The sequence below is a fragment of the Scyliorhinus torazame genome, chromosome 14 (assembly GCF_047496885.1).
Source record: "Scyliorhinus torazame isolate Kashiwa2021f chromosome 14, sScyTor2.1, whole genome shotgun sequence".
NCBI classification, from domain to species: domain Eukaryota; kingdom Metazoa; phylum Chordata; class Chondrichthyes; order Carcharhiniformes; family Scyliorhinidae; genus Scyliorhinus; species Scyliorhinus torazame.
In genome coordinates, this window is record NC_092720.1 from 106,012,251 (window position 1) to 106,036,597 (window position 24,347).

The following is a 24,347-nucleotide window of genomic DNA, read 5'->3' on the forward strand; positions in this document are numbered from 1 at the left end:
CCCAGCTGGCATGTACACATTCTGTAGTCATGGAGACAGCTATTTTTGTAGATATTGGCAGTATCACCACCTAAAATGGAACAGGGCTTAACATGCAGATTACATAGGAAGATGCCACAGATTTAAATCCTTGAAAACTAACAAATTATTCCTGTAATGCTCAAATTTATGCTGCTTTGTGCTTTGCAGTAATTCTTTTCTTCCACCTGCTGTATCGGGTGTAAGTTAGATCATTATTGCCTTTGAGTTGTTATTGAATTTAAGTAATCAACCGGTTAATGCGGTAACAGTACAAAGCAAACAAAGCATTCTGGACTTTAGTATTTAGAGGAGGGACATAGGTGTGCAGAGCAATTGCTGAACCCCGGAAATGCCAAAACAGCAAAGGTTTACCTGGAAATACCTCTAATCCAGTCACTACTCAAGGTGAACTGAAATGGCTGTTTGTGTGAATATCTTCCGATTGGAAAGAGTGACTTGTTGAGAGCAAACAATATTTAAAGAAATGTAAGTAACTTTCTAAGTGATTTAATATTTTAAAAGGTCAAAGTGCATACTTAAAATGTTGTATGGAATCAATTTTGAAGAATAATCTGCTTTACGCAATGTTAAGACTGATGAAGTATTTTTTAAAAACTTTTTTTCCGAATTTAAATTTGAACTGTCATGCAGCAGGGCCTGCATGGCAACTGACTAAGGGATGGGACTATAGCCACATTTCAAATATTCTATTTGCTTCAGAAGAGCTCAAAACTAAAAGTATGTCAGTGAAATCGCGACTAAGCAGCACTTGAATGCATGATAGGTAGAGAATATAAATCACTGCTGTTGCTCGCTCTCATTTACTGCAGAGAAACATATGAATGGGTGTAAACCATTCAAAGCTTTGAACTTGTTGAATCATTCAGTTTGATCATGGTTGATCTGTAATTTAACCACATCTTGGTTTGGCAACTCTTAATATCCACACCTATCAATCTCATTTTTAATTGATAGAGCTATTTGGGGAGAAAGTTTCGGATTTCCACTCTCCTTTCATGAGAGTTTTTTTTTACTTTGGTTAAAATATTCCTCATTCTGTTTTCAATTGCATTTGGCGCGAGGAATTCTTTCCTGTGTTGTCTTAATTGTGTCACACATTCAGGGTGCAATCTTTTTCACTTTGAATGTGGTGGAACATGTCTGCTCCTCAGTGTTGATGGAGGAAGAATTTCCTGGAGCAAATTATGTGTATATACAAGTTTTAATGTAATTAAACATCCCAAAGTGCTTCAACAGGAGCATTTTAAATCAAAAATCACATTGGGAGGAATTAGGTCCCAAAGGCTTGGTCAAAGAAGTATGTTTTTAAGATGTGTCTAAAGGAGGAAAGCAAGGTAGGTTTGGGAGAGTATTCCAGAGCTTAGGGTCTTGGCAACTGAAGGCGCGGTGATGAACAAAACACGGATGACAATTTTAAAATCAAGATGATGCTTAACTGAGTGCTGGTGTAGGTCAGTCAGCACAGCGGTGGTAGCTGAGCAGGACGTGGTGTAAGTTAAGGCATGGGTAGCAGAGTTTGGACAAACTCAGGCTGATAGATGGTAGAATGTGGGAGGCCAACCAGCAATGAATTAGTCAAGTTTTATTTTTAAATACATTTAGAGTACCCAATTATTTTTGTTTTCAATTAAGGGGCAATTTAGCGTGGCCAATCCACCTACTCTGCACATCTTTGGGTTGTGGGGGTGAAACCCACGCAGACATGAGGAGAATGTGCAAACTCCACACGGACAGCGATCGAATGCCGGGATTCGAACCCGGGTCCTCAGCGCCGTAATCTCAGTGCTAACCACTGCGCCACATGCCACCCCAAATTAGTCAAGTTTAGAGGTAAAAAAGCATGGATGCGGCTTTCAGCAGCAAATGAGCTGAGACCCGCGATGCGACCTTAGTGATGGCACAAACATGAGATCAGAAGCTCATCTTGGGGGTCAACAAAACAGGGTTGCTGCTCATAAGTGGCTTAAGCCTCTGAGCCCATTGGCGGATGCCAAGTGAGGCAGAGGGGGAAGTTGCAGCCATAATTAAGAGGGAGTGAAAACGGCTCGGGCAAGAGAGCAGGAAGGGTAAGGCATACTGAAGAGTTGGGTTAGGGAATTGAGGGCAAAGTGCTTGAAAGTGGTGAAGTGAAGGTGGCATGACAATAGAAGATGGGTCGAGGAGGGGGGGGCAAAGAAAATAAAGTGCCAAAATGGAAAACAGTGAACCACGGGAATGTGGTTAAAGGAAGGGCAGGATTGGCAGCTGAACATTGGAGGATATAGATGCTTCAGGAGAGATGATGGGGGATGTAAAAGGGGTGGGGGAGTAACATTACTGGTTAAGGAAAATATTATAGCTGTACTGCGGGAGGACACCTTGGAGGGCTCATACAATGAGGCAATCTGGGTAGAGCCTAGGAAGAGGAAAGAGGCAATCACAATGTTGGAGGTTTATTACAGGCCCCCATCTGCCAATGAGATACAGAGGAGCAGATAGGTAGAGAGATTTTGGATAGGTGCAAAAGTAACAGGGTTGTTGTGGTAGGGGATTTAAATTTTCCCTATATTGACTGGGACCCACTTAGTGCACGGGGCTTGATGGGGCAGAGTTTGTAAGGTGTATCCAGGAAGGCATCTTGATGCAATATGTAGATAATCCAACGAGGGAAGGGGCAGTAGTGGACCTCGTATTGGGGAATGATCCTGGGCAGGTGGATGAGGTTTCAGTAGGGGAACATTTGGGGAGTAGTGATCGCAATACCATAAGTTTTAGAGTACTTTTGGATTGGGATGAAGGTAATCTTTGTGATAAGGTGCTAAACTGGGGAAAGCCAAATTATGATATCATGAGACAGGAATTGAAGAGTTTGGATTGGGTGCGCCTGTTGGAGGGTAAATCAACCTTGATCATGTGTGAATCTTTCAAGTGACAGTTGATTAGGATTCAGGAAAGTCATGTTCCTGAGAGAACGCAGGATAAGTATGGGAAGTTTAGGGAGCCTTGGAAAACGGGGGATATTGTGAACTTTGTCAAAATGAAAAAGGAGGCTTTTGTACGGTCAAGAAAGGTGGGGACAGTCAAAACCCTTGGGGGGTATAAAGAAAGTAGGAAGGTACTTAAGCGGGAAATTAGGAGGGCTAGGAGGGGCCATGAAATGTCCTTGGCAAGTCGGATTAAGGTGAACCCCAAAGCTTTTTATTTATATGTAAAAGGAAGAGGGTGGCCAGGGAAAGGTTTGGACCACTTAAGGACAGTGGAGGGAATCTATATTGTCATGTGAGAGTACCCTTTAAGAAATGTACCTTTAAGAAATGGAGCTGCTCATGTTACTGGAGTGATGTCAGAGTATGGGTGGAGCTGAGCTCCACTTCTGCTTTTTAGTTTCAGTTTGAGAAAGAGCTTGGGTGTATCTGTGAGCTGCACTGCTGTTGATCTCTGCCATGAACGACTATCTCTTAATCATTTGGTGAATTCAGAAGAAGTATAAATGTTTTCCGTCTTGAATGTAAACCCTGATGTGCTCCTGTTTGGAGGTTTGTTAAGTCTTTTGGATGTTAAAAGAACAGCATACAGATTACTTAGTGTTGTACTCTTTGCGGGGGGGGGGGGGGGGGTAATTTGATTTACTGGTTGCTAAGATGTTCACTGTTTTAGAAAGGTTAACTTGAGTTCATAGAATAAACATTGTTTTGTTTTAAAAAACACTCGTCCATTTCTGCTGTACCACACCTGTAGAGTGAGCTGTGTGCTCCCCATACCACAATCTATTAAAAGTTGTGGGTCAGGTGAACTCCAGGATACACTTTGGGGTTCTCTAAACCCTGGCCCATAACAATATATTGAGCCAGCAGAAATGGGCAAGGTACTAAATTAATACTTTGCATTAATGTTCACCAAAGAAAAGGACTTTGTGGAAGATGATTCTTGGGTAGGGTGTGTGGATAGTCTGGGTCATGTTGACATCAAAAAGGAGGAGGTATTGGGTGTTTTAAAAGACATTAAGGTAGATAAGTCTCCTGGCAGACTGGTACAAAAGGTGAAGTCGCACAGGATCAGAGGTGAGGTGGCAAGATGGATACAGAACTGGCTTGGTCGCAGAGGGCAGAGGGTAGCAGTAGAAGGGTGTTTTTCTGAATGGGATTTACCCCAGAATACTGAGGGACGCAAGGGAGGAAATTGCTGGGGCCTTGACTGACATCTTTGTATCCTCAGAACCCAGAGAATAGCTACTGTGGTACCGCTGTTTAAGAAAGATAGCAGGGATAATCTAGGAAACTATAGGCCGGTGAGTCTCACATCGGTAGTAGGTAAATTATTGGAGAGAATTCTCAGGGACAGGATTTATACTCATTTGGAAACAAATGGACTCATTAGCGATAAACAGCATGGTTTGTGAAGGGGAGGTCATGCCTCACTAACGTTTTTTTAAAAATTTAGAGTACCCAATTCATTTTTCCCAATTAAGGGGCAATTTAGCGTGGCAAATCCATCTAGCTTGCACATTTTTGGGTTGTGGGGGCGAAACCCAAGCAAATACGGGGAAAATGTGCAAACTCCACATGGACAGTGACCCAGAGCCGGGATCGTACCTGAGACCTTGGCGCCACGAGGCCACAGTGCTAACCCACTGCGCCACCGTGCTGCCCTCTCACTAACTTGATTGAGTTTATTGAGGAGGTGACAAAGATGATTGATGAGAGGAGGGCGGTGGATGTTGTTTACATGGACTTCAGTAAAATCTTTGACAAGGTGCCTCATGGCAGACTGGTACAAAAGGTGAAGTCGCACAGGATCAGAGGTGAGGTGGCAAGATGGATACAGAACTGGTTTGGTCACTGAGGGCAGAGGGTAGCAGTAGAAGGGTGTTTCTCTGAATGGAAGGTTGTGACTATTGGTGTTTCACAGGGATCGGTGTTGGGGCCTCTGTTGTTTATAGTATACATAAACAATTTGGAGGAAAATGTAGCTGGTCTGATTAGTAAATTCGCGGATGACACAAAAGTTGGTGAAATGGCAGATAGTGTTGAGAATTGTCAGAGGATACAGCAGGACATTGATAGGTTGAAGACTTGGGCAGAGAAATTGCAAATGGAGCTTCATCCAGACAAATGTGCATTTAGGTAGGTCTAACATAGAGGGGAAATATACCATAAATGGTAAAACACTTAGGAATATAGAAAGTCAGAGAGATCTGGGCATACAGGTCTACAGATCTTTGAAAGTGCCAACACAAGAAGACAAGGCAGTCAAGAAAGCATACAGAATGCTTGCCTTCATTGGACGGGCATCGAGTATAAAAATTGGCAAGTCATGCTACACTGTATAGAACCTCGGTAAGGCCGCATTTGCAATATTGCACACAATTGTGTTTGCCACACTACCAGAATGATGCGGAGGCTTTGGAGAGGGTATAGAGGAGATTTAGATTATCATGGAATCATAGAATTTACAGTGCAGAAGGAGGCCATTCGGCCCATCGAGTCTGCACCGGCTCTTGGAAAGAGCACCCTACCCAAGGTCAACACCGCCACCCTATCCCCATAACCCAGTAACCCCACCCAACACTAAGGGCAATTTTGGACACTAAGGGCAATTTATCATGGCCAATCCACCTAACCCACACATCTTTGGACTGTGGGAGGAAACCGGAGCACCCGGAGGAAACCCACGCACACACGGGGAGGATGTGCAGACTCCACACAGACAGTGACCCAAGCCAGAATCGAACCTGGGACCCTGGAGCTGTGAAGCAATTGTGCTATCCACAAGGCTACCGTGCTACCGTTTACCAGGATGTTGCCTGGTCTGGAGGGTGTTAACTATGCGGCAAGGCTGAATAGACTAGGACTGTTTTCATTGGAACGACGGAGGTTGAGGGGTGACCTGATAGAGGTCTACAAGATTATGAGAGGCATAGATAGCATGGATGGGCAGGCACTTTTTCCCAGGGTGGAGGGATCAGTCACCAGGGGGCATAGGTTTAAGGTCTGTGGGACAAACTTTTGAGGGGAAGTGCGAGGCAGGTTTTTTACACAGAGGGTGGTGAGTGTCTGGAACGCGCTGCCAGGACATGTTGTGGAAGCAGATACATTAAGAGTGTTCAAAAGGCATCTCAACAAATATATGGACAGGGTGGGTATAGAAGGATATGTCATTAGGAAGTGCTGAGGGTTTAGGCCAAGGGTGGTATCATGACCGGTACATGCTTGGAGGGCCGAAGGGCCTGTTCCTGTGCTGTATTATTCTTTGTTCTTTGTTAATTCAGGTCCAGAGTGGCAGCTAAAATGCCCATGTGAATTAACTCAGAGAACACAAGTTAAATGGCTCTGGTTACATAAAAATGAGGGGTACATAACAAACTGATAAGAAATAGGAGATAATGGGAAGGAATCCAGAGGTAAAGTCAGAGTTTCTGTGGTGGCATAGTGTTGATGTATGTAGTGTGGAGGCAGCGTGGTGCATCCATGAACTCTAAGGGCATGTTTCTCAGGCCTCGTTGCATTCTTGCTTGAGCGAAATGAGGCCGGAGAACAGCGGGAGACGCCAAAAACCGTGCCAGGCACCAAACAGTTTGTGATGCAACCAGCTGCTCCCGCAGGCAAAATCGGCATCTCACCGTAGCGTGGCGAGAAACCAATTTATCACCACTTTAGCCCAATTTCCATACAATTAATGGGAGCTACCCCATATCCAATGGCCTCTCGTGATTCATCGGCCTCCCCACAAGGGGTCACGTTTGAAAAACGTGAACCTGACGGATGGACTTCTGTGGGGAGTTGAGGAGGTGAGTAGCCATCTTTGCTCGCAGGCAAAGAGCCCGGGGGGCTGGGCTTGCCGCCCCAGTGCTCAGTGAGGGGTGGGGAACCCTCGGCTGGGGGGGGGAGGCACCCTCCACAAGGGTGGGCCGCCATGGGAAGGGGGGAGAAGGGGTGGAGGCGATGGGGACAACTGCGCACGGCACCGCCATGCCAACCCCTGGATCATGTGTACCCATTCCAGGGGCAGCCCTAGCCTCTGCCCATCTGCCCTTGCCACTCATAAGCCACACCAAGGGCCAGAGGCTAGAAAGTTGAAAGTGCGGTTGTAAGTGAACTGGTGGATAGTTTCTTACAGAAACTGGTAGAAAATGAGGCAGGGTTAGGGTGTAAAAGTAGATGTGGATACAAGATGAATGATACAACGAAGTGATTAGAGATGACCTCATTTGACATGATGGGACCAGCAAGGCCACATGAGATGGTAATGTCAAAGGGGTGGCCACTTCGGAGAGCGATCATGGTGAATTGAGATGAAGGCTGGAATCACCAAGAAAGAGGCTGAGGGAGAAAAGTAGTCCAAACATTTTTATTGTACTAGTGGGCTGTAGAGAACAATGATTTTGATAAAGGAGGTGAGATGAATGGAACAAGATTAAAAGGTCAAAGGAGGAGAAAGTACCACAAGAGTAGGCGGTAAAGCCACGTGTAACCTTGTGATAAGCATTACACCACTAACATGTCAGACATGATGCAGTGAGTATTGGGTGATATAACAGGAGTGGGGGCTTCCTTAAGCGACAAGATGTCATCACCCCAACAGCCAACTTTTCAGTTAAGGCCATGATGTCGATGCAATCATCCACATTAAGTTCTTGGATGGCAAGAGCCTTGTTTACAAGTGAATAGACGTTCTGCGGGGAGATGGTGTGAGGGGTGGTGATCTTCTGACATGGATCCACAGGGTTAGCAGTGAGAACGGTGAAGACAAGAACAAGACTGATAAGGTTAGTCCCAACAGGTGTGCTGGAAGGAAAGGCCGATGGGAGAATAGGATTGGACAAATGGGTTCACTGCTTATAATGAGTCAGCACTGGATGACTCATTGAGGCCATTGGAGGATACAAAAGGAAAGATAAAGGCTCATCTAACAGAGAGTCAAGTCTGGGGTGGCAGCCAGAGAGCAGGAAACTGGGAGGAGAGCAGAAAGATAAATGTAATACATAACTCAGAATGGGTAGAGAGTTAGTACAGTGTAAAAAAAATGTTTTTACATTATCTAGTGGCGAGCTCATTGAAGGAAAGAAAGGCTTGCATTTATATAACACCTTTCATTTTTAAAATAATATTTTTATTGAGTTTTTAACATGTTATTTCACAAATTCACAGGAATAAACAAACCCGACACATATATCAGCAAAAGAAGAAGTTCCAACCGACAGCTGTAATAGCCCCCCGAACAAAAATATTTCTCTTGCAGACTTTACATCGCCAGACTTGTCCAAAACACATACTTACAGTGGTTTATGGTCATTGTGGTTCAATCATTAATTTGCCAGCAAACCGGTTTCTTATAGTTTCCCTCCCTTCTGCCTGTCTCCCGTATTTCTCTTGGGTACATTTGTAACCACCCCCACCGTGCTCTCCTCCCACCCCCCCCCCCCTACTTTCTTTCTCTTCTTTGTCCCATGACTTGCTCTGTGTTCCCCCTACCATCCCCCATTGCCCTCCCTACTTTATTGGTTGCTGGCCTGTGGTAATCACCACTGTTGTATATATTAGGAGATGTGTGGTAAGGCCCACCTGTATTACAGGTACGGGGGTAGTCTCTACCTGCTGGCTCCGCCCAGTAGGCGGAGTATAAATATGTGTGCTCCTTAAACAACAGCCATTTCACCAGCTGCGAAGAGGCCACACACCTTAGAGTAATAAAGCATCAGTTGTATTCAACTCTCGTCTCTGTGCAATTGATCGTGCATCAATTTATTACCCTAAGATTTTCAGAAGATGGATCTCCACAACAAGCCGGATCGCCTGCAGCTGGATCCGCAATCAAGCGATGCCAAAAAGGACTTTCAACACTGGCTAGCTTGTTTCGAAGCTCACATCAGGTCTGCACCAGACCCAATCCCTGAAGCTCAGAAGATCCAGATACTCTACTCGCGGCTGAGCTCCAACGTCTTTCCTCTTATCCAGGACACGCCGAACTACGCCGAAGCCATGGCGCTACTGAAAGAGAATTATGCCCAGCAGACGAACACGCTCTTCGCCAGACACGTACTCGCTACTCGCAGTCAACTCCCTGGTGAGTCCATAGAAGATTTCTGGCGTGCTTTAATTCCTCTGGTCAGAGACTGTGACTGTCAGGCCGTCACGGCCATGGAACATTCAAACCTCCTCCAGCGGGACACCTTTGTTACGGGGATAGGGTCAGATCTCATACGCCAGCGACTTTTAGAGGGGGCCATGCTCGACCTTGCAGCAACAAAAAATCTGGCGCCTCGCACAATATTCAGGCCTACACCCCCAGCCGCGCGGCCCACCCCTCCTACACATTGTGGACTCCGCAGACGGCCGCCCCACTGGGCGCCTCACCCAGTCAATACGCCTGTGCCACGTGCCAGCCAGCCAGCCCCGGGGGCCCCTGATGTTACTTCTGCGGGCAACAGAAACTCCCCCGCTAATGCTGCCCGGCCCGCACCGCCCTTTGCAAGGACTGCGGCAAGAAGGGGCACTTCGCTGCGGTGTGCCAGGCCCACTCAGTTGCCGCTATTGCCCCTCGCCCCCTCGCGTATGGACAATGGGCGCCACCAACTTCACCTCCCTGGACCATGCGCGGCCAGTGCGCGCCGCCATCTTCTCCCGCTCAGACCATGCGCGGCCAGTGGGCGGCGCCATCTTCCCCTTCTTGGACCAAGTGCGGCCCATAGACGCCGCCATCTTTTTCAACCCCCGCCATGTGCAGCTCCTGGGCGCTGCCATCTTGTCCACCCCAAGATCATCAGGCGCCGCCATCCTGTCTTCCCTACGGCACATGGGCATCACCATTGTTTCAGGACCCGTGCCCCCCGGGCACACCATTGTTCGACACCAGCGACGACCAGCTATGACTCGCCTCGGTCACGATCGACCAGTCTCGCCCGCACAATCTAGCCACCGCCTCGACAAGCGTGAAGATCGATGGGCACAAGAGCTCTTGCCTGCTGGACTCCGGGAGCACCGAAAGCTTCATCCATCCAGATACGGAAGTCCACATCCGGGGTGTCGCTCCCGACTTGGCTCGCAGCTCCAGCACCCATACTCCTCCGTAGGCACGTCCGACTCCACAAGGCAGAGTCTGGTTGAAAGGCTGCAGTTACTCCACGTAACCCTCAGTATGCCTACGTAGCGTACCCCGACGGTCACCAGGATACTGTCTCCCTCAGGGACCTGGCACCAGGTTCCACACACACACACACACCTCTCCGGCCCGGCTCCACCCCCCTCCCCCGGCCTGGCTCCACCCCCCTCCCCCGGCGCTCCCAGCAGCAACCCCCCCCCCCAGGACCATCCATCCTCCCCCTGCCCACGCCCGAAGATGAAGAGGATTTCGGCCCGCTCCTGGAGCCACCGAGGACCAGACCAACACAGGAATCGCCGCCACTACAGCATTGTTTCCAACTCCACATCAAGGCCCCGGACCGGCTAAATCTATAATTGGTTCGGGATTATCAAATCACCTTGTACTGGACTTCAGAAAGAAATATTTTTTTTCGCTTCTGTATATTAAACTTGCTCTGTGTATAGTTCTCCACCACGCCCGCCGGACTCAATTTTAACAGGGGGTGAATGTGGTAATCGCCACTGTTGCATATATATTAGGAGATGTGTGATAAGGCCCTGTATTACAGGTACGGGGGGTCCCTGCCTGCTGGCTCCGCCCAGTAGGCAGAGTATAAATATGTGTGCTCCCTATACAGCAGCCATTTCGCCAGCTGCTGTAGGAGGCCACACATCTTAGAGTAATAAAGCCTCAGTTGTATTCAACTCTCGTCTCTGTGCAATTGATCGTGCATCATGGCCACAAACAGGTCTTGAAACAAGTTGGTGAACGGCTTCCGCATCACGTGAAAGCCTTCTTCTGACCCACAGGTGATGAACTTTATCTTCTTCAGCCTGAGAAATTCCATCAGGTCGGACAGCCAGTTTGCAGCCTTATGTAGCGCTGTCGATTGAGAGGGGAGCAGGTGTGTCCAGCGGGATATCAAGGAGACAAAGGCTAAGGCGTCAGCCCCCCCCTCCCATGAAGAGCTCTGGCTGCTCTGATACCCCAAAGACCACCACTAGTGGACACAGCTCCACCCTCACTCCCACAACTCTGGACATGGCCTCAAAGAAGGAGGTCCAGTACCCGACAAGTCTGGGGCATTTGTGGATGTGGTTGGCCAGGCCTCCCTGGCACCGTTCGCATTTGTCCTCCACCTCTGGAGAGTATCCACTCATTTGTGTTCTCGTTAGTTACGTCCTGTGCACCAACTTTAATTGCGTTAGGCTCAGCCTTGCACATGTGGAGGTGAAGCTTGCCCTGTACCGTGCTCTGATCCAGAGTCCTCCCCCTATCTCACTGCTTAGCTGTTCCTCCAGAGGTCCAGGGCTGAGTGTACTTCTAACAGTTGTCCATGTACGCCTGCACAGTTCCTCTTCCCTCGGTCGCCCGGGTTCAGTTGTCTTTCTGATAGTGAATGTCCTGGTATCTGAGGTACGTTGTTGATTCCTTGCGGAGGATATTTTGACCACATGTACTTCAGGTCGTCCCCTCTTGGGAGCGGAAACCTCTCTGTGAATTCCCCCAGGGTAGCTACTTTACTGTCCGTGTACATGTCCCTTACAGTCAATGCCCTCTCGAGCTGACCCCACCTCTTGAAGGAGGTGTTCATTATTGCGGGAATGAACCTGTGATTATTGCAAATGAGGACCATGGTGGACATTTTGGTTTGTCCAATGTGCTGCCTCATTTGATTCCACATTTGGAACATGGCTACTACCACTGGGCTTTTCGAGTATCTGGTCAGGGGGGATGGGAGTGGGGTTGTGGCTAGTACTCAGAGGGATGTCCTTGCACAGGAACGTTCCTCCATCCTCACCCACTCCGCTCCCGGTTCCTTGACCCATCCCGTACATTTTCTGTGGTGGCCGCCCAGTGGTAGAACTGGAGGTTTGGTAGGGCCAGGCCTCCCACATTCTTCCTCCTTTGCAGGACCTTTTTCCTAATTCTTGGGCTCTTCCCCCACCCCACACAAATGCCAAGATTAACTTATCAACTTGATAAAGGCCTTGGGAATGTAGATTGGGAGGCATCTGAGCAGAAATAAGAACCTGGGCAGCACATTCATCTTGACAGTTTGCGCTCTACCTGAAAGGGAGAGTAGGAGTGAGTCCCACCTCTGCAGGTCCTTTTTAGCTTCCACCATCAGACTCATCAGGTTCCACTTGCGGATCCATGTCCAGTCATGGGCTATTTGGATCCCCAGGTAGTGGAATTTGGTCTGGGCCAGTTTGAACGGCCTCCTACTCCTCCTCTCTGCGGGTTCACATGGAATATTTCGCTCTTACTCAGTAAACACCTTTCATAACCACAGGATATCCAAATGTGTTTTACACCTTTGACGTACACTCATTGTAATGTAAGAAACACTGCGGCCCACATAAAGTGATGTGATAACAATGTCAATTGAGGGATAAATATTGGCCAAGACACAGATGATTACCCCCCCCCTACTCTCAAATGGGTCTTTTAAGTCCACTTGACAGGGCAGATGGGACCTCAGTTTGACATCTTGTCTGAAAGACTGCATCGCTCTGAACTGTCAGTTCTATTATTAATTTCAGTTGTCTGTCACAACAGAGGTGCTGTAACTGTACTAGCAAGTAGGCTGAGGCGCCATCCAACAAGTCAATTCAGAAAAATAGAATTTTATTGACTAAATTCACTTTCGCACACTAATGAACCTAGACTATGTCCAATAATCTGCACTGCCATGCAGCTAAAGGATTTATGTCACTCTAGATACCCTGACTACACCTCTCTGCCTCTCTAATTCACCCTTTAAAACAATTCTTAAAATACTTTGACCGAACCTTCGGACATCTGACCTAAACTCTCCTTATTTGGCGCGGTGTGATATTTTATTTTATAATGTTCCTGTGAAGGACCTCGAGATGCTTTATTACATTAAAGGTTCTATGTAAATATAACATGTTGGTTAAATAAAATAACGTCAATTTGCTTGAAAAAGAGATGTTAAAAGGCTGAGAAAATGAACAGTGGTTTGGGATTAGGCACAGGTGAGTGGAAGGTCGAGTCGCAGAAAAATAAATCGAATGATTGTCCAACCATTGTAGAACCCACCTGATTTTAATTTTTTTCCCTGAAAAGTATTTTTATTCCAATTTTCAACATTTTAATTTTACAAAAAAAACCACAGCCAATATATAAAACCCCGACTCAATAGGAACCCCCTCCCGCCCCCTCTGTCCCCCTCCCCCTTAAAAGTCGGCAGTAACCAATTATTTTCTTATTAATTACACTCAGAATAATTTTCCTCTTTACACTCCTGCACCATTAGCTCTTGGGTACCCCAGTGATCGATCGTTGGTCCCACTCCTCTTCCTTACCTAGATGTTGTCTCTTGGTGGCACCATCCACTCACATTAGGACTGCTTTCATTGATGCCCACCCAACTATCCCTCACAATACAATCTCTGTGCTATCCAGACTACTTGTTCTGTATTTAGTTCTGGGTGAGTGTAGTTCCTGCAGCTAAACATTAGGAATACCCGTCAAGTTTCACAACTATCTTAACGTTCACATCCTCATCACCGGTTTTATTCCCCTTCACCGATCCACAATCTAATGAATCAGATTGTTTGCAAACTTGGTATCATTGGTAACATGTCAGAATTCCACAGGGACCACTCCCCCCATGACACCCTGGTCCACCTCCATCGCATTCAACTCCCCATCCCCTTCCCACAGCACCTTCCCTTGCAATCACAGAGGTGCAACATCTGCCCCTTTACCTTCTCCCTTCCCACCATTCAAGACCTCAAACATTCATTTCAGGTTGAGCAGCATTTCACTTGCACTTCCTCCAATTTGGTTGATTATATTTGCTGCTCCCAATGTGGTCTGCTCTACATTGGGGCTACTAAAAACAGTCTGGGTGACCGCTTTACGGAACACATTCGCTCAGTCTGCAAGCATGATCGCAACCTTCCTGTTGCTTGCCATTTTAATTCAGTATCTCGTCCTCATGCCAACATAACTATCCTTGGCCTGCTGCAATGCTCCAGTGAAGCCCTGTTCATGCAAGCTAGAGGAGCAGCATCTCAACTTCCGGTCGGACATGTTGCAGCCCCTGGGACTCAGCTTCAGATTGTGGCCTCTCTCCTCCACGTAAAATCCCTTAAAAAAAAATCCCATGCATGTATTGCCTCAATGCTACCACATACACCCTCCCCCCGCCAACGCCCCAACTCTTTTGTTCTTAAAGTTGCTACTTTCTGTTGCAATCTTTCACAGCATCTAACACATTCTCCCTCCCTTCAGTTCTGACAGAGTCAAAGGACTCGAAATGCTAACTCTGCTTTCTTTCCTTACAGATGCTGCGAGTCCTGCTAGTTTTTTTTCAGCATCCTCTGTTCTTGTTTCAGTTTCCAGCCTCCTCAGTACTTTGCTTATTTTACCTTGTAGGATACTGAGTTCAGCTGTTGGCACCAAGTCCTCTCCATCCCAAAATCTTTTTGCTTCCACCTCTGTAACAACCACTACTTCAGTCACTGAAACCTGTCGTGTTATTCACCCTGGGGTAACACGGATTGCAACACGATGCAGATAAACGATAAAGCATACACCAAACGTAGGCGTTGGTTCAATAAGATTTATTGAACTTCCGTAACGAAGCACACAGCTGCCTGTGGGTTGACTCTCTACTACTCTAAGTAAACTAACTCTAACTATCTAGACCAGGCTAGCTCTGATCCACGTGTAGCAGGTGTTGAATGATTTGTACACCCTGACTGTCACTACAGTTGTCACCAGTGGAAAGAGGCCGAGTGCTGATGCCTCGTGTGTTTTATAGTTGGAAGCCCCCCCCCTGGTGTTCTGTCTGGTGATTGGTTGTGTTGTGTTCTGTATGATGATTGGCTCACCTGGGTCTCTGTCACTGCCTGCCTTTACCTCATGATGTGCATGGGTGCATATTATGACATCCCCCCTTTTTAAAAAAAAATTGTCGGTTGCTTCGAGCATATTAGAGCATATAAATATTTACAGAAGTAACTATTTACAGCAATTGGTGAGTGAATGCATATGTACATGTAAGGTTTCTAGTGTGCAGAAATATGACAGTATATATACAAAGGAACTATTTATAAGTCCAGTCGTTGGAGCTATCGTCAGATTCTTGTGGACCGCCTCAGAGGTGGAGGCGGGGATGATGGCGTCTTGACAGGCTGGCATGCAGCCAGATTGGTGGCCTCGTGGAGCGAGGTGTCCGGATAAGGCATAACGACATCTGGGAACGTGAGATCCGGTGGTGTGCAGGCAAGTTGGCGTAGTGACCTTCTGTTGCGCCTGACAATGGATCCATCAGCCATGTGAACCACAAACGACCTGGGAGCAGCCTGTCGAACAACAACAGCTGGAGCTGACCAGCCTCCACCAGGCAACTTGATGCGAACAGCGTCCTTCGGAGAGAGCACGGGCAGATCAATAGCATGAGCATCATATGTTAGCTTTTGCCGGGTTCTGATCTGCTGCATCTTTTGCAGCACTGGAAGGTGATCCAGGTCAGGTAAATGAATGGCTGGAACAGTCGTCCGCAGGTTACGATTCAAAAGGAGCTGTGCTGGAGACATACCGTTGGACAGAGGAGTTGCCCTGTAAGCCAGAAGAGCAAGATTAAAGTGCGAAGCTGAGTCCGCAGGCTTGCAGAGTATTTGCTTCACGATGTGGACCACTTTTTTGACCTTCCCATTAGATTGCGGGTAATGCGGGCTCGAGGTGATGTGCTGGAACTGGTATTGCCTTGCGAAGTTGGACCATTCTTGACTATTAAAACAGGGACCGTTGTCGCTCATAACCTTGAGCGGGATACCATGCCTGGCAAATGCCTCCTTGCAGGCCTTTATGACAGTCCTGGATGTTAGGTCGGACAGTTTCACTACCTCGGGGTAACTGTAGAAGTAATCAATTATAAGGACGTAGTCACGCCCATTGGCGTGGAAAAGGTCAACTCCTACCTTTGACCACGGAGAGGTCATGATCTCGTGCTGCTGGAGCGTTTCTTTGGACTGAGCAGGCTGGAAGAGCTGGCAGGTCGTGCAATTGAGGACGACGTTTGATATATCCTCATTGATGCCGGGCCAATAGACAGGCCCTGCGCCTGCACTGCTCAATACCGAGGTGTCCCTCGTGGATCTGCATGAGCACCAAGCTCTGGAGGCTGCGAGGAAGGACGATGCAATCCAATTTAAGGAGGATCCCCTCGACAACTATTAGGTCATCCTTTACATTTTAGTACTGGGGGCATTGCCCTTTCTGCCAGCCATTTGTGAGGTGATGTATGACCGCTGCAAAAGAGGGTCCTTGGCGGTCTCTTCTCGAACGATGACGAGTCGTTCGTCAGATGTCGGGAGGGTGCTGGCACACAGTTGTACCTGTACCTCAGTGTCATGTATGAAGCCTACCTGCTCACATGGCGAGGTGATGGCTCGCGACAGGGCATCCGCGATGATTAGCTCCTTTCCAGGTGTGTAAACTAGTTCAAAATCATACCAGCGGAATCGAAGGAGAATGCGCTGGAGCCTGGGCATCATGTCATTCAAGTCCTTGTGTATAATGTGCACTAGGGGTCTGTGGTCCGTCTCTACTGTGAAGGTTGGGAGACCATAGACATAATTGTGGAATTTCACAATACCAGTGAGAAGGCCCAGGCATTCCTTCTCTATCTGAGCATGTCATTGCTCAGTGGGGGTCATGGCCATGGATGCCTAGGCCACTGGAGCCCAGGACGAGGTGTCGCCCTTCTGGAGGGGCACCGACCCAATGCCGTCCTGGCTGGCGTCTGTGGAGATTTTAGGTTCCGTCGCTGGATCAAAAAAAGCTAGAACAGGAGCAGTGGTTAGCTTTGCTTTCAACTCAAGCCACTCTGCTCGATGCATGCGGGTAGCCACTGGAAAGTGGTGGACTTCTTCACCAGGTGCCTGAGAGCCGTGGTGTGTGAGGCGAGGTTGGGAATGAACTCCCCCCCCCAAAATGTACCATACCCAGGAAGCGGAGGACCACCTTTTTATCTTCCGGGGTCTTCATTGTATTGATGGCCTTGACTTTGTCCGAGTTCGGTTGCACGCCCTGCTGGGATATCTGATCAGCCAGAAACCTAATTGACGACATGCCAAAGGAGCATTTGGTTTTGTTTATCTTCAGGCCGTTGGCATGTATGCGGCTGAAGACTTGTTGCAGACGAGAAATATGTTCCTCCGGAGTCGTGGACCATATGATGACATCATCACCATAAACCCGCACACCCTCACTGCCTTCTAGCATTTGTTCCATTATTCGATGAAAGATTTCAGAGGCCGAAACAATACCAAACGGCATGCAGTTATAGCAATACCTTCCGAAAGGTGTATTGAACATGCAGAGCTTCCTGCTGGACTCGTCCAGTTGTATCTGCCAGAAGCCACGCGATGCATCCAGCTTTGTAAAGAATTTGGCATGTGCCATCTCACTTGTCAGCTCCTCCCGCTTCGGGATTGGGCAGTGTTCCCGCATAATGTTACGGTTCAGATCCTTGGGATCGATATAAATGCGCAGTTCACCAGAGGGCTTCTTGACACAGACCATCGAGCTGACCCAGTCAGTTGGTTCCGTCACCTTGGATGTTATACCCTGATCTTGGAGCTCCTGCAGCTGTGCCTTTAGACGGTCCTTTAGAGGCGCCGGCACCCGGCGTGGCGCATGGATTACAGGCGTGGCATCAGGCCTGAGCAGAATTTTATAGCGGTAGGGCAGCGTGCCCATCCCACTGAACACATCCGGGTATTGCAATTGTAGCCCATCAATGTCGGCCTGAAGAATGACGTTGGCAGAGGACATGGCATGTACGCGCTGGACGAGATGGAGTAGCTTGCATGCATGGACACCAAGCAGAGAAGCTATGTCGGGCTTGATGGTCTCAAACCGCAAAGTGGCCTTGATGGCCTTGTTGGATACATTCAGGTGACAGGACCCTAATGCAGTGATGGCATTTCCATTGTAGTCGAGCAACTGGCAGGCCGGCGGAGGAATTGTTGGCTGCCTTTGGACACGAGCAAGATCTGCTTGGGATATTAGATTGACCGAAGCACCGGGGTGCAGCTTGAACCGGATGCTGCAATCGTTGACTTGCACAATTGCACGCCACACATCCCCAGAATCCACATTGAGGATGGGTGTGTGTGTTGCTGAATGTGAGGAGGACTTGTCATGCATGGTGATGATGCCCACTCGATATGGGGACTCCGGGCAGTCATCCTCTGGATCCGTGGCGGGATCAGGTTCCAAATCCAGCAGTCCTTGCTGCACACTTCGAACGCGTCTGCGTTGGAACTGGGATCGCTGGCCCCCTATCGGAGGTGCAGACCTGCACAAGGCCGCATAATGGCCAGGCTTCTTGCAGTTGAGACATCGCCTGCCTCTTGCAGGGCATTGGCGCTTTAAATGGGTGGCGCCGCAGTTCTGGCACGTCATCGCGTCAACATCGTGACGCTCCGTGCATCGTCGCACATGCGCAGTGCGGTCAGCCGCCGCGCGCACTTGCGGAGTGTGGTCTTCGGCCGCTTCGTTCTCCCGACCGTGGTGTGCATGCGTGGGATCCATGGAAGAGCACGCGAAATGGCTGCCATCTTCGATGCTCAGGCGACGCATTTGGGCGATGGCCTGTACACTCTCAGCCTCGTGGGAGGCAAGTTGGTCCTGCTCTGCTGACTTAAGGCAGGAATAGTGACTTTTCGCCTGCTCATGGACTTTGCATGTCTCGATGGCTACTGGCAGGGTCATTTTTATTTTTTTAGGAGCTGCTCCTGCAGGGCGTCGAGGTGGACGCCAAACACGATCTGATCTCTGATGAGGGAGTCAGCGGGGTCACCGTAGTTGCAGGATTGCGCTAGAATGCGAAGATGAGTGAGAAAAGACTGGAAAGGCTCATCCTTACCCTGAAGGCGCTGCTGGAAGATATAACGCTCACAGCTTTCGTTCGTTTCGACTTCACAGTGGTGACTGTCGAATTTGGCTAAGACGGTCTGGAACTTGGTCTTGTCCTCACCGTCAGCAAAAGTGAGCGAATTGAAGATTTGGATGGCCTGGTCCCCCGCAGTCGATAGTAGCAGCGCGATTTTTCGGGCATCGGACGCACTTTCGAGACCCGAGGCCTCAATGTATAGACTGAATTTCTGCTTGAAGACCCGCCAGTTGGCGCCAAGTTTTCCGGAGATCCGGAGCTGTGGAAGTGCCTGGATCTGTTCCATGCCGCTGGAAGGCAGTTTCTGGCCGTCAGTGAATTTCCAAAGGTAAATTACTTAGAAGAGGTAGCAACTCCTGGTATCATGTCGTGTTAATCACCCTGGGGTATCACGGACTGCAACACGATGCAGATAAACGATAAAGCATACACCAAACGTAGGCGTTGGTTCAATAAGATTTATTGAACTTCAGTAACGAAGCACACAGCTGCCTGTGGGTTGACTCTCTACTATTCTAAGTAAACTAACTCTAACTATCTAGACCAGGCTAGCTCTGATCCACGTGTAGAAGGTGTTGAATGATTTGTACACCCTGACTGTCACTACAGTTGTCACCAGTGGAAAGAGGCTGAGTGCTGATGCCTCGTGTTATAGTTGGAAGCCCCCCTCTGGTGTTCTGTCTGGTGATTGGTTGTGTTGTGTTCTGTATGTTGATTGGCTCACCTGGGTGTCTGTCACTGCCTGCTTTTGCCTCATGATGTGCATGGGTGCACATTATGACAAAACCCTCATCAATGTTCTTCTCAACTCCAGACTCAATTGCCCCCATTTTACCTCCCCCTGCTCAATGAAAACCAGGTTGCTAAAATGAAACCTGTAATTTACTCCCTCTATACCTCTTTTCTTCTCATTGCCTCCAGGTGTTAACCTGTTGTATTGAGAAGGTGAACAGGACATCTACAGGCAGGAAGCAGGGTCCCAGAGCAGCACCGTGGCGCAGTGGCTAACAGTGCTGCCTCATGGCGCCGACGACCTGGGTTCGATCCCAGCCCCGGGTCACTGTCCGTGTGGAGTCTGCACCTTTTCCCCGTGTCTGTGTGGGTCTCACCCCCCCCCCCCCCCAACCCAAATATATGCAGGGTAGGTGGATTGGTCATGCTAAATTTCCCCGTAATTGGAAAAAAAATAATTAAAATTAAAAAAAAGAAAGCAGGGTCTCTCCTGATTTACAACTATAGTTGGAGGCCTAATTGAGGGAGCAATGATGGCTTCCACATCAGGCAGAGCGTCTTCGGTCTGTGCGCATTCAGGACCCTGATCTTCCTGTTGCTTGCTATTTTAACAAAAGACCCTGCTCCCATGCCCACATGCCTGTTCTTGGCCTGCTGCAATGTTCCAGTGAATCGCATCGCAAACTGGAGGAACAACATCTCATCTTCCGGTTAGGCACGCTACAGCCTTCCGGACTGAACATCGAATTCAACACCTTCAGATGATCAGCTCTACCCCACCTCGACCCATTTATTTTCATTTATTTTTAACTGTCTTTAACCATTTCTTTCTAATATATATTTAATCCCCCCCCCCCCCCCCCAATCTTATCCACCTTTCCTTTATCTTTCTCCTCTTTGCTTCCCGCTTCCCCTCCCCCCACATCTACAGTTCATCCTCTGATGTTAGTTTCTCTGCAGTTTGGCCTTTCACACCTTTTGTTCTCTGTGGGGACTGCCATTAGCCCTCTTTCCCCTTGGTTTCTGTGGCCATTAGCACCCGGTTTCCCTGGGTTTCTGTGGCTATGACTCATCTTTCATTCTCACTCCACAGTATAAATATTTCCCACTTTCTCTGTCTGTTAGCTTTGACAGTCATCAGACTCGAAACGTTAGCTCTTTTCTCTCTCTACAGATGCTGCCAGACTTGCTGAGATTTTCCAGCATTTTCTCTTTCACCACAGATCCCTCTTCTTTCACCCACCTAAGCCCATGCCAATGCACGTGTCTGCTGTGATTTCTGTCTGCCCTTATGGAAATGGGAAAATCTGGCCCTCCATTTTATCTTGGGTGATTATCTAAATCTTAAATGCAAATCCTGATGTTGCACCTATCCAGATTGTGGAGTTTGTGCGGGCTTTCAATGTTTCATATTGCTTCCTTCTTGCAGCTTTGAGTTTTCAGAATGAAAAGAAAGCATTGAAAATGCTGGAGCAGTAAGGTCGAAGGAAAATGGAGTTGGTGTGTAAAAAGCAGTAATAGTGCTTCATAGCCTGTCAGGAAATGGATACCCCATAATGCTGTAATTGGATAAATCAGTTGTACAGCTTCTCTCCATCCCATCATACAGATCTCCATGGAAATATTGAATAAAAAGATGATCATACTGTAAAAATATGTATCTTTAATTCCCTTAGCAGTATCATCTTTCTGGTCATTTATCAGAAGATCCATAATGAAGTATGGTGAAGGTATATTAATTTGTGGTATGTCGGTTAAACACTGTATTGTTATAAATAGCGACTCTGGCATTGCATATATACAGATTGGCAAGTAAAAATGGCATGCAGAAAGGGAAGTTTTCTTAAAGGGGCAGGCTAACTGATATAAATCACCTATGCCAAAGTTCTGTTATTTCAGAATTTTAACTGAATTGGACCAAAACAGATAGAACCAGATTTCTTATTTGGTTTGGAACTCATTCCCACCTACTGTACCCTCCTTTAGTAACAGTGCTATTAGTTGTCATGGTAACGAAGATGAATTCATGCTGGTTACTGACAATATTTCGATAGCTCTTTCTGAAATCTCTCCATTTATCTGAGATGAAATAACTATGGTACAGCTTGGAGTAAAATATTCACTGGATTACAAACATAATCTTACATTTCTTTCCATTTACCAAGACTGCCCAGTATGGATTCAACAGGAACAACAGAGCAAAGGGGGATCAGCGTGAAGGGATGATAACACGCAGTAAAAGCAGTGTGAAGCAGATTGGTGCAGTGAAAATGGATGATGCTCCCGGTGATAATAGGGATCTTGATCTCACTCAACATGATGCTGACGACTCCGAGCGAGAAGGAAAGAAGCACGTACCCATTCGCAGGAATTCTTTATTTTATCGATCCATGAGGAGGAAGCGACATACCAAGGGTCAGTCTGAACCAGCACCAAAACTAACAGATGGTAAGTTACTGAGATCTACAATTAAAATCAATAGAATGTGGAGGGTCACAGAATGGTCATGTCACCTCACTGTAGAATAGCAATATTTAATGATTTCCATGTTTTTACAGCTGATAACCAAACTGATTTGTTTTTAAAAACTCCCCTCGGTTTTCCCCCCTTCTCTCCTGACTTATGTTGAGATGAAAATTCGTGGGGACCAGATTGCCTTCTGCTACCTTGTTCAATTGCTCATTAGTCAGACGTGAGTGTGCCAGCGAGTGTTAGCAGGTTACTCAATTATGGAGGACACCACCAAGCCATGTGGCATTTGAACCTGTTCTCACTGGGCACCCACATGCATACAGATTTCTTTGAATGGCAATGGAGAGTGGAAATCTTGGCAAACTTAAGGAAGGTATGACCAATCAACTGTTGCCCCAGCTGAGATTATCCAACCCTACACTGACCAAGGATCAAATCTGGGATCTTCCAGGTTTATGCTACACAGAATTGTACCTTTGCCAGTGGAACAATTGGTGGAGTCAAAAATACTTGAGACACCAATGAACATTATGCAGTCAGGCCACGTTATATGAAATAAATTGTACAGCACTTTTATCCATCAGTCTGTGTCTTGCTGTTTATATTGTTAAAGGGCAGTCTCTTGGCGATTTGCGAGGCATAATAATAGAACAACCACCATAATTTTTATTGTGAAAAAGTCCTATGCAAATGACATGACGGAAGTGTGCATTGTGAAAAGATTTGCACCATTGCATTGCAGCAGAAAAACGTTTGACATACGCTTTTTTTCATAATCACTGTGCCCCCTTAAGAATAATTAATGATCTAAAGTGCTCTTGCTCACGGTGAAATACTGTAAGCGCATAGAGCTAGCAGTCAGCTTGTCCAGGCAACATTTCCAAAGCTTTTCACTCAGAATACAGAGTTCAGACCCACTGTGCTACTCAGGTAGGAGGATGGTTTCTGTTTGCATTACATATAAAAAATGTTTCTGTTTGGAATATTTAAAAACAACTCAGGTCTTAGGATTTTTTTATGTTTAAAATCATTCTCATATTAAGAGTCTGATCTCTGATATGAAAATTTGTTCCAATACAGTACAAAAAAAAAATCTTAAGGTGCAGGTGAACACTCGTTGATAAAGGTTGGCCTGGTTGAGCCAAATGGCTTATTTCTGTGCCATATATCCTTTGTAATTTAAGGTAATATACAGAATAGTAACAGACAGGAGGCATTTATACAAATGTGGCCCCGGGAATGGCAATCAAATTTCACTGGCAGTATTGGCTGCCTAACGCGCCCTTACTGAAAGGCAGTTTATCTACATGATGCATCACGGTCATGTAACCCCAATCGACAAACAAGCATTTTCAAAAATGGACACTGGATAGCATCATAAGTGTAAATCAAAGCTGGTTTTGTTCCTTCTCTAGTTTGGGGTAACTACAGGTGAAGTCAGCTCACAAAGCAGAGATCAGCTAACTCAACAGAGACCAAGGTCAACTCTGGGACATCCAGAGCAACGCGTGGTCCAGTTACTTAGTGAAAAATCAGGGGAGCTAACTCGATAATTCAGCAATTAGAAAATATGATTTGTCCCATTTAGATAATATTTGTAAATGTGTCACCCAGTGTGCTATATAGAATTGTATTTACATTTTCCACAAGGCTTATGTAATGGAGGTCACTCGAGAAACAATTTAATCTATTTTATTTGAACATTTAAACATCGATAAAATAATTGGAACCCAAGGTTGGGTTATAGCTTTTAAATCTATGAAGGTTCTCCTTTTTAACTAACATATCTCCTGTGGCATAGTACATGGTTAACCAAGGGAACAATAGGGTTAATGTTGGCGGTAAAGTGATTGATGAAAAGATGTACATCATACATAGAATTGTTTTAGTGTTGTAATTGTAGTAACCCACATGGGTTACACGGGGCAAGCTTGCTAATATTCCCCGCGTGGCTCGAGGAGTATGAATGCCCCCGCGAACAGCAGGGCAGAGTTACATTGTATATAAGGTTGGCCAGAATGTAACTGCTGACGGAGAGAAAGGACCGGTGACTTTTAACTGGGTTCCTTGTGGTCATACTATTGTGTTAATAAATAAGTTT

General features: G+C 47.0%; 1 protein-coding gene across 6 annotated transcripts in view; it reads left to right on the plus strand.

Annotated features, from left to right (window-relative positions):
* The first annotated feature begins 360 nt into the window (after nucleotides 1-360).
* The window catches only part of ngef (neuronal guanine nucleotide exchange factor), a 178,565-nt gene continuing 154,578 nt past the window's right edge, over nucleotides 361-24,347 (plus strand). For 4 of the 6 annotated variants that reach the window (XM_072474598.1, XM_072474600.1, XM_072474601.1 and 1 more), the window contains exons 1-2: nucleotides 361-507; nucleotides 21,940-22,222. In XM_072474598.1, coding sequence (XP_072330699.1) covers nucleotides 21,997-22,222 — 226 coding nt within the window. In that variant the 5' untranslated portion in view covers nucleotides 361-507; nucleotides 21,940-21,996. Of the gene's footprint in view, nucleotides 508-21,939; nucleotides 22,223-23,059; nucleotides 23,177-24,347 lie in introns of those variants that run through there. The other 2 variants (XM_072474604.1, XM_072474603.1) reach the window with 2 other exon arrangements.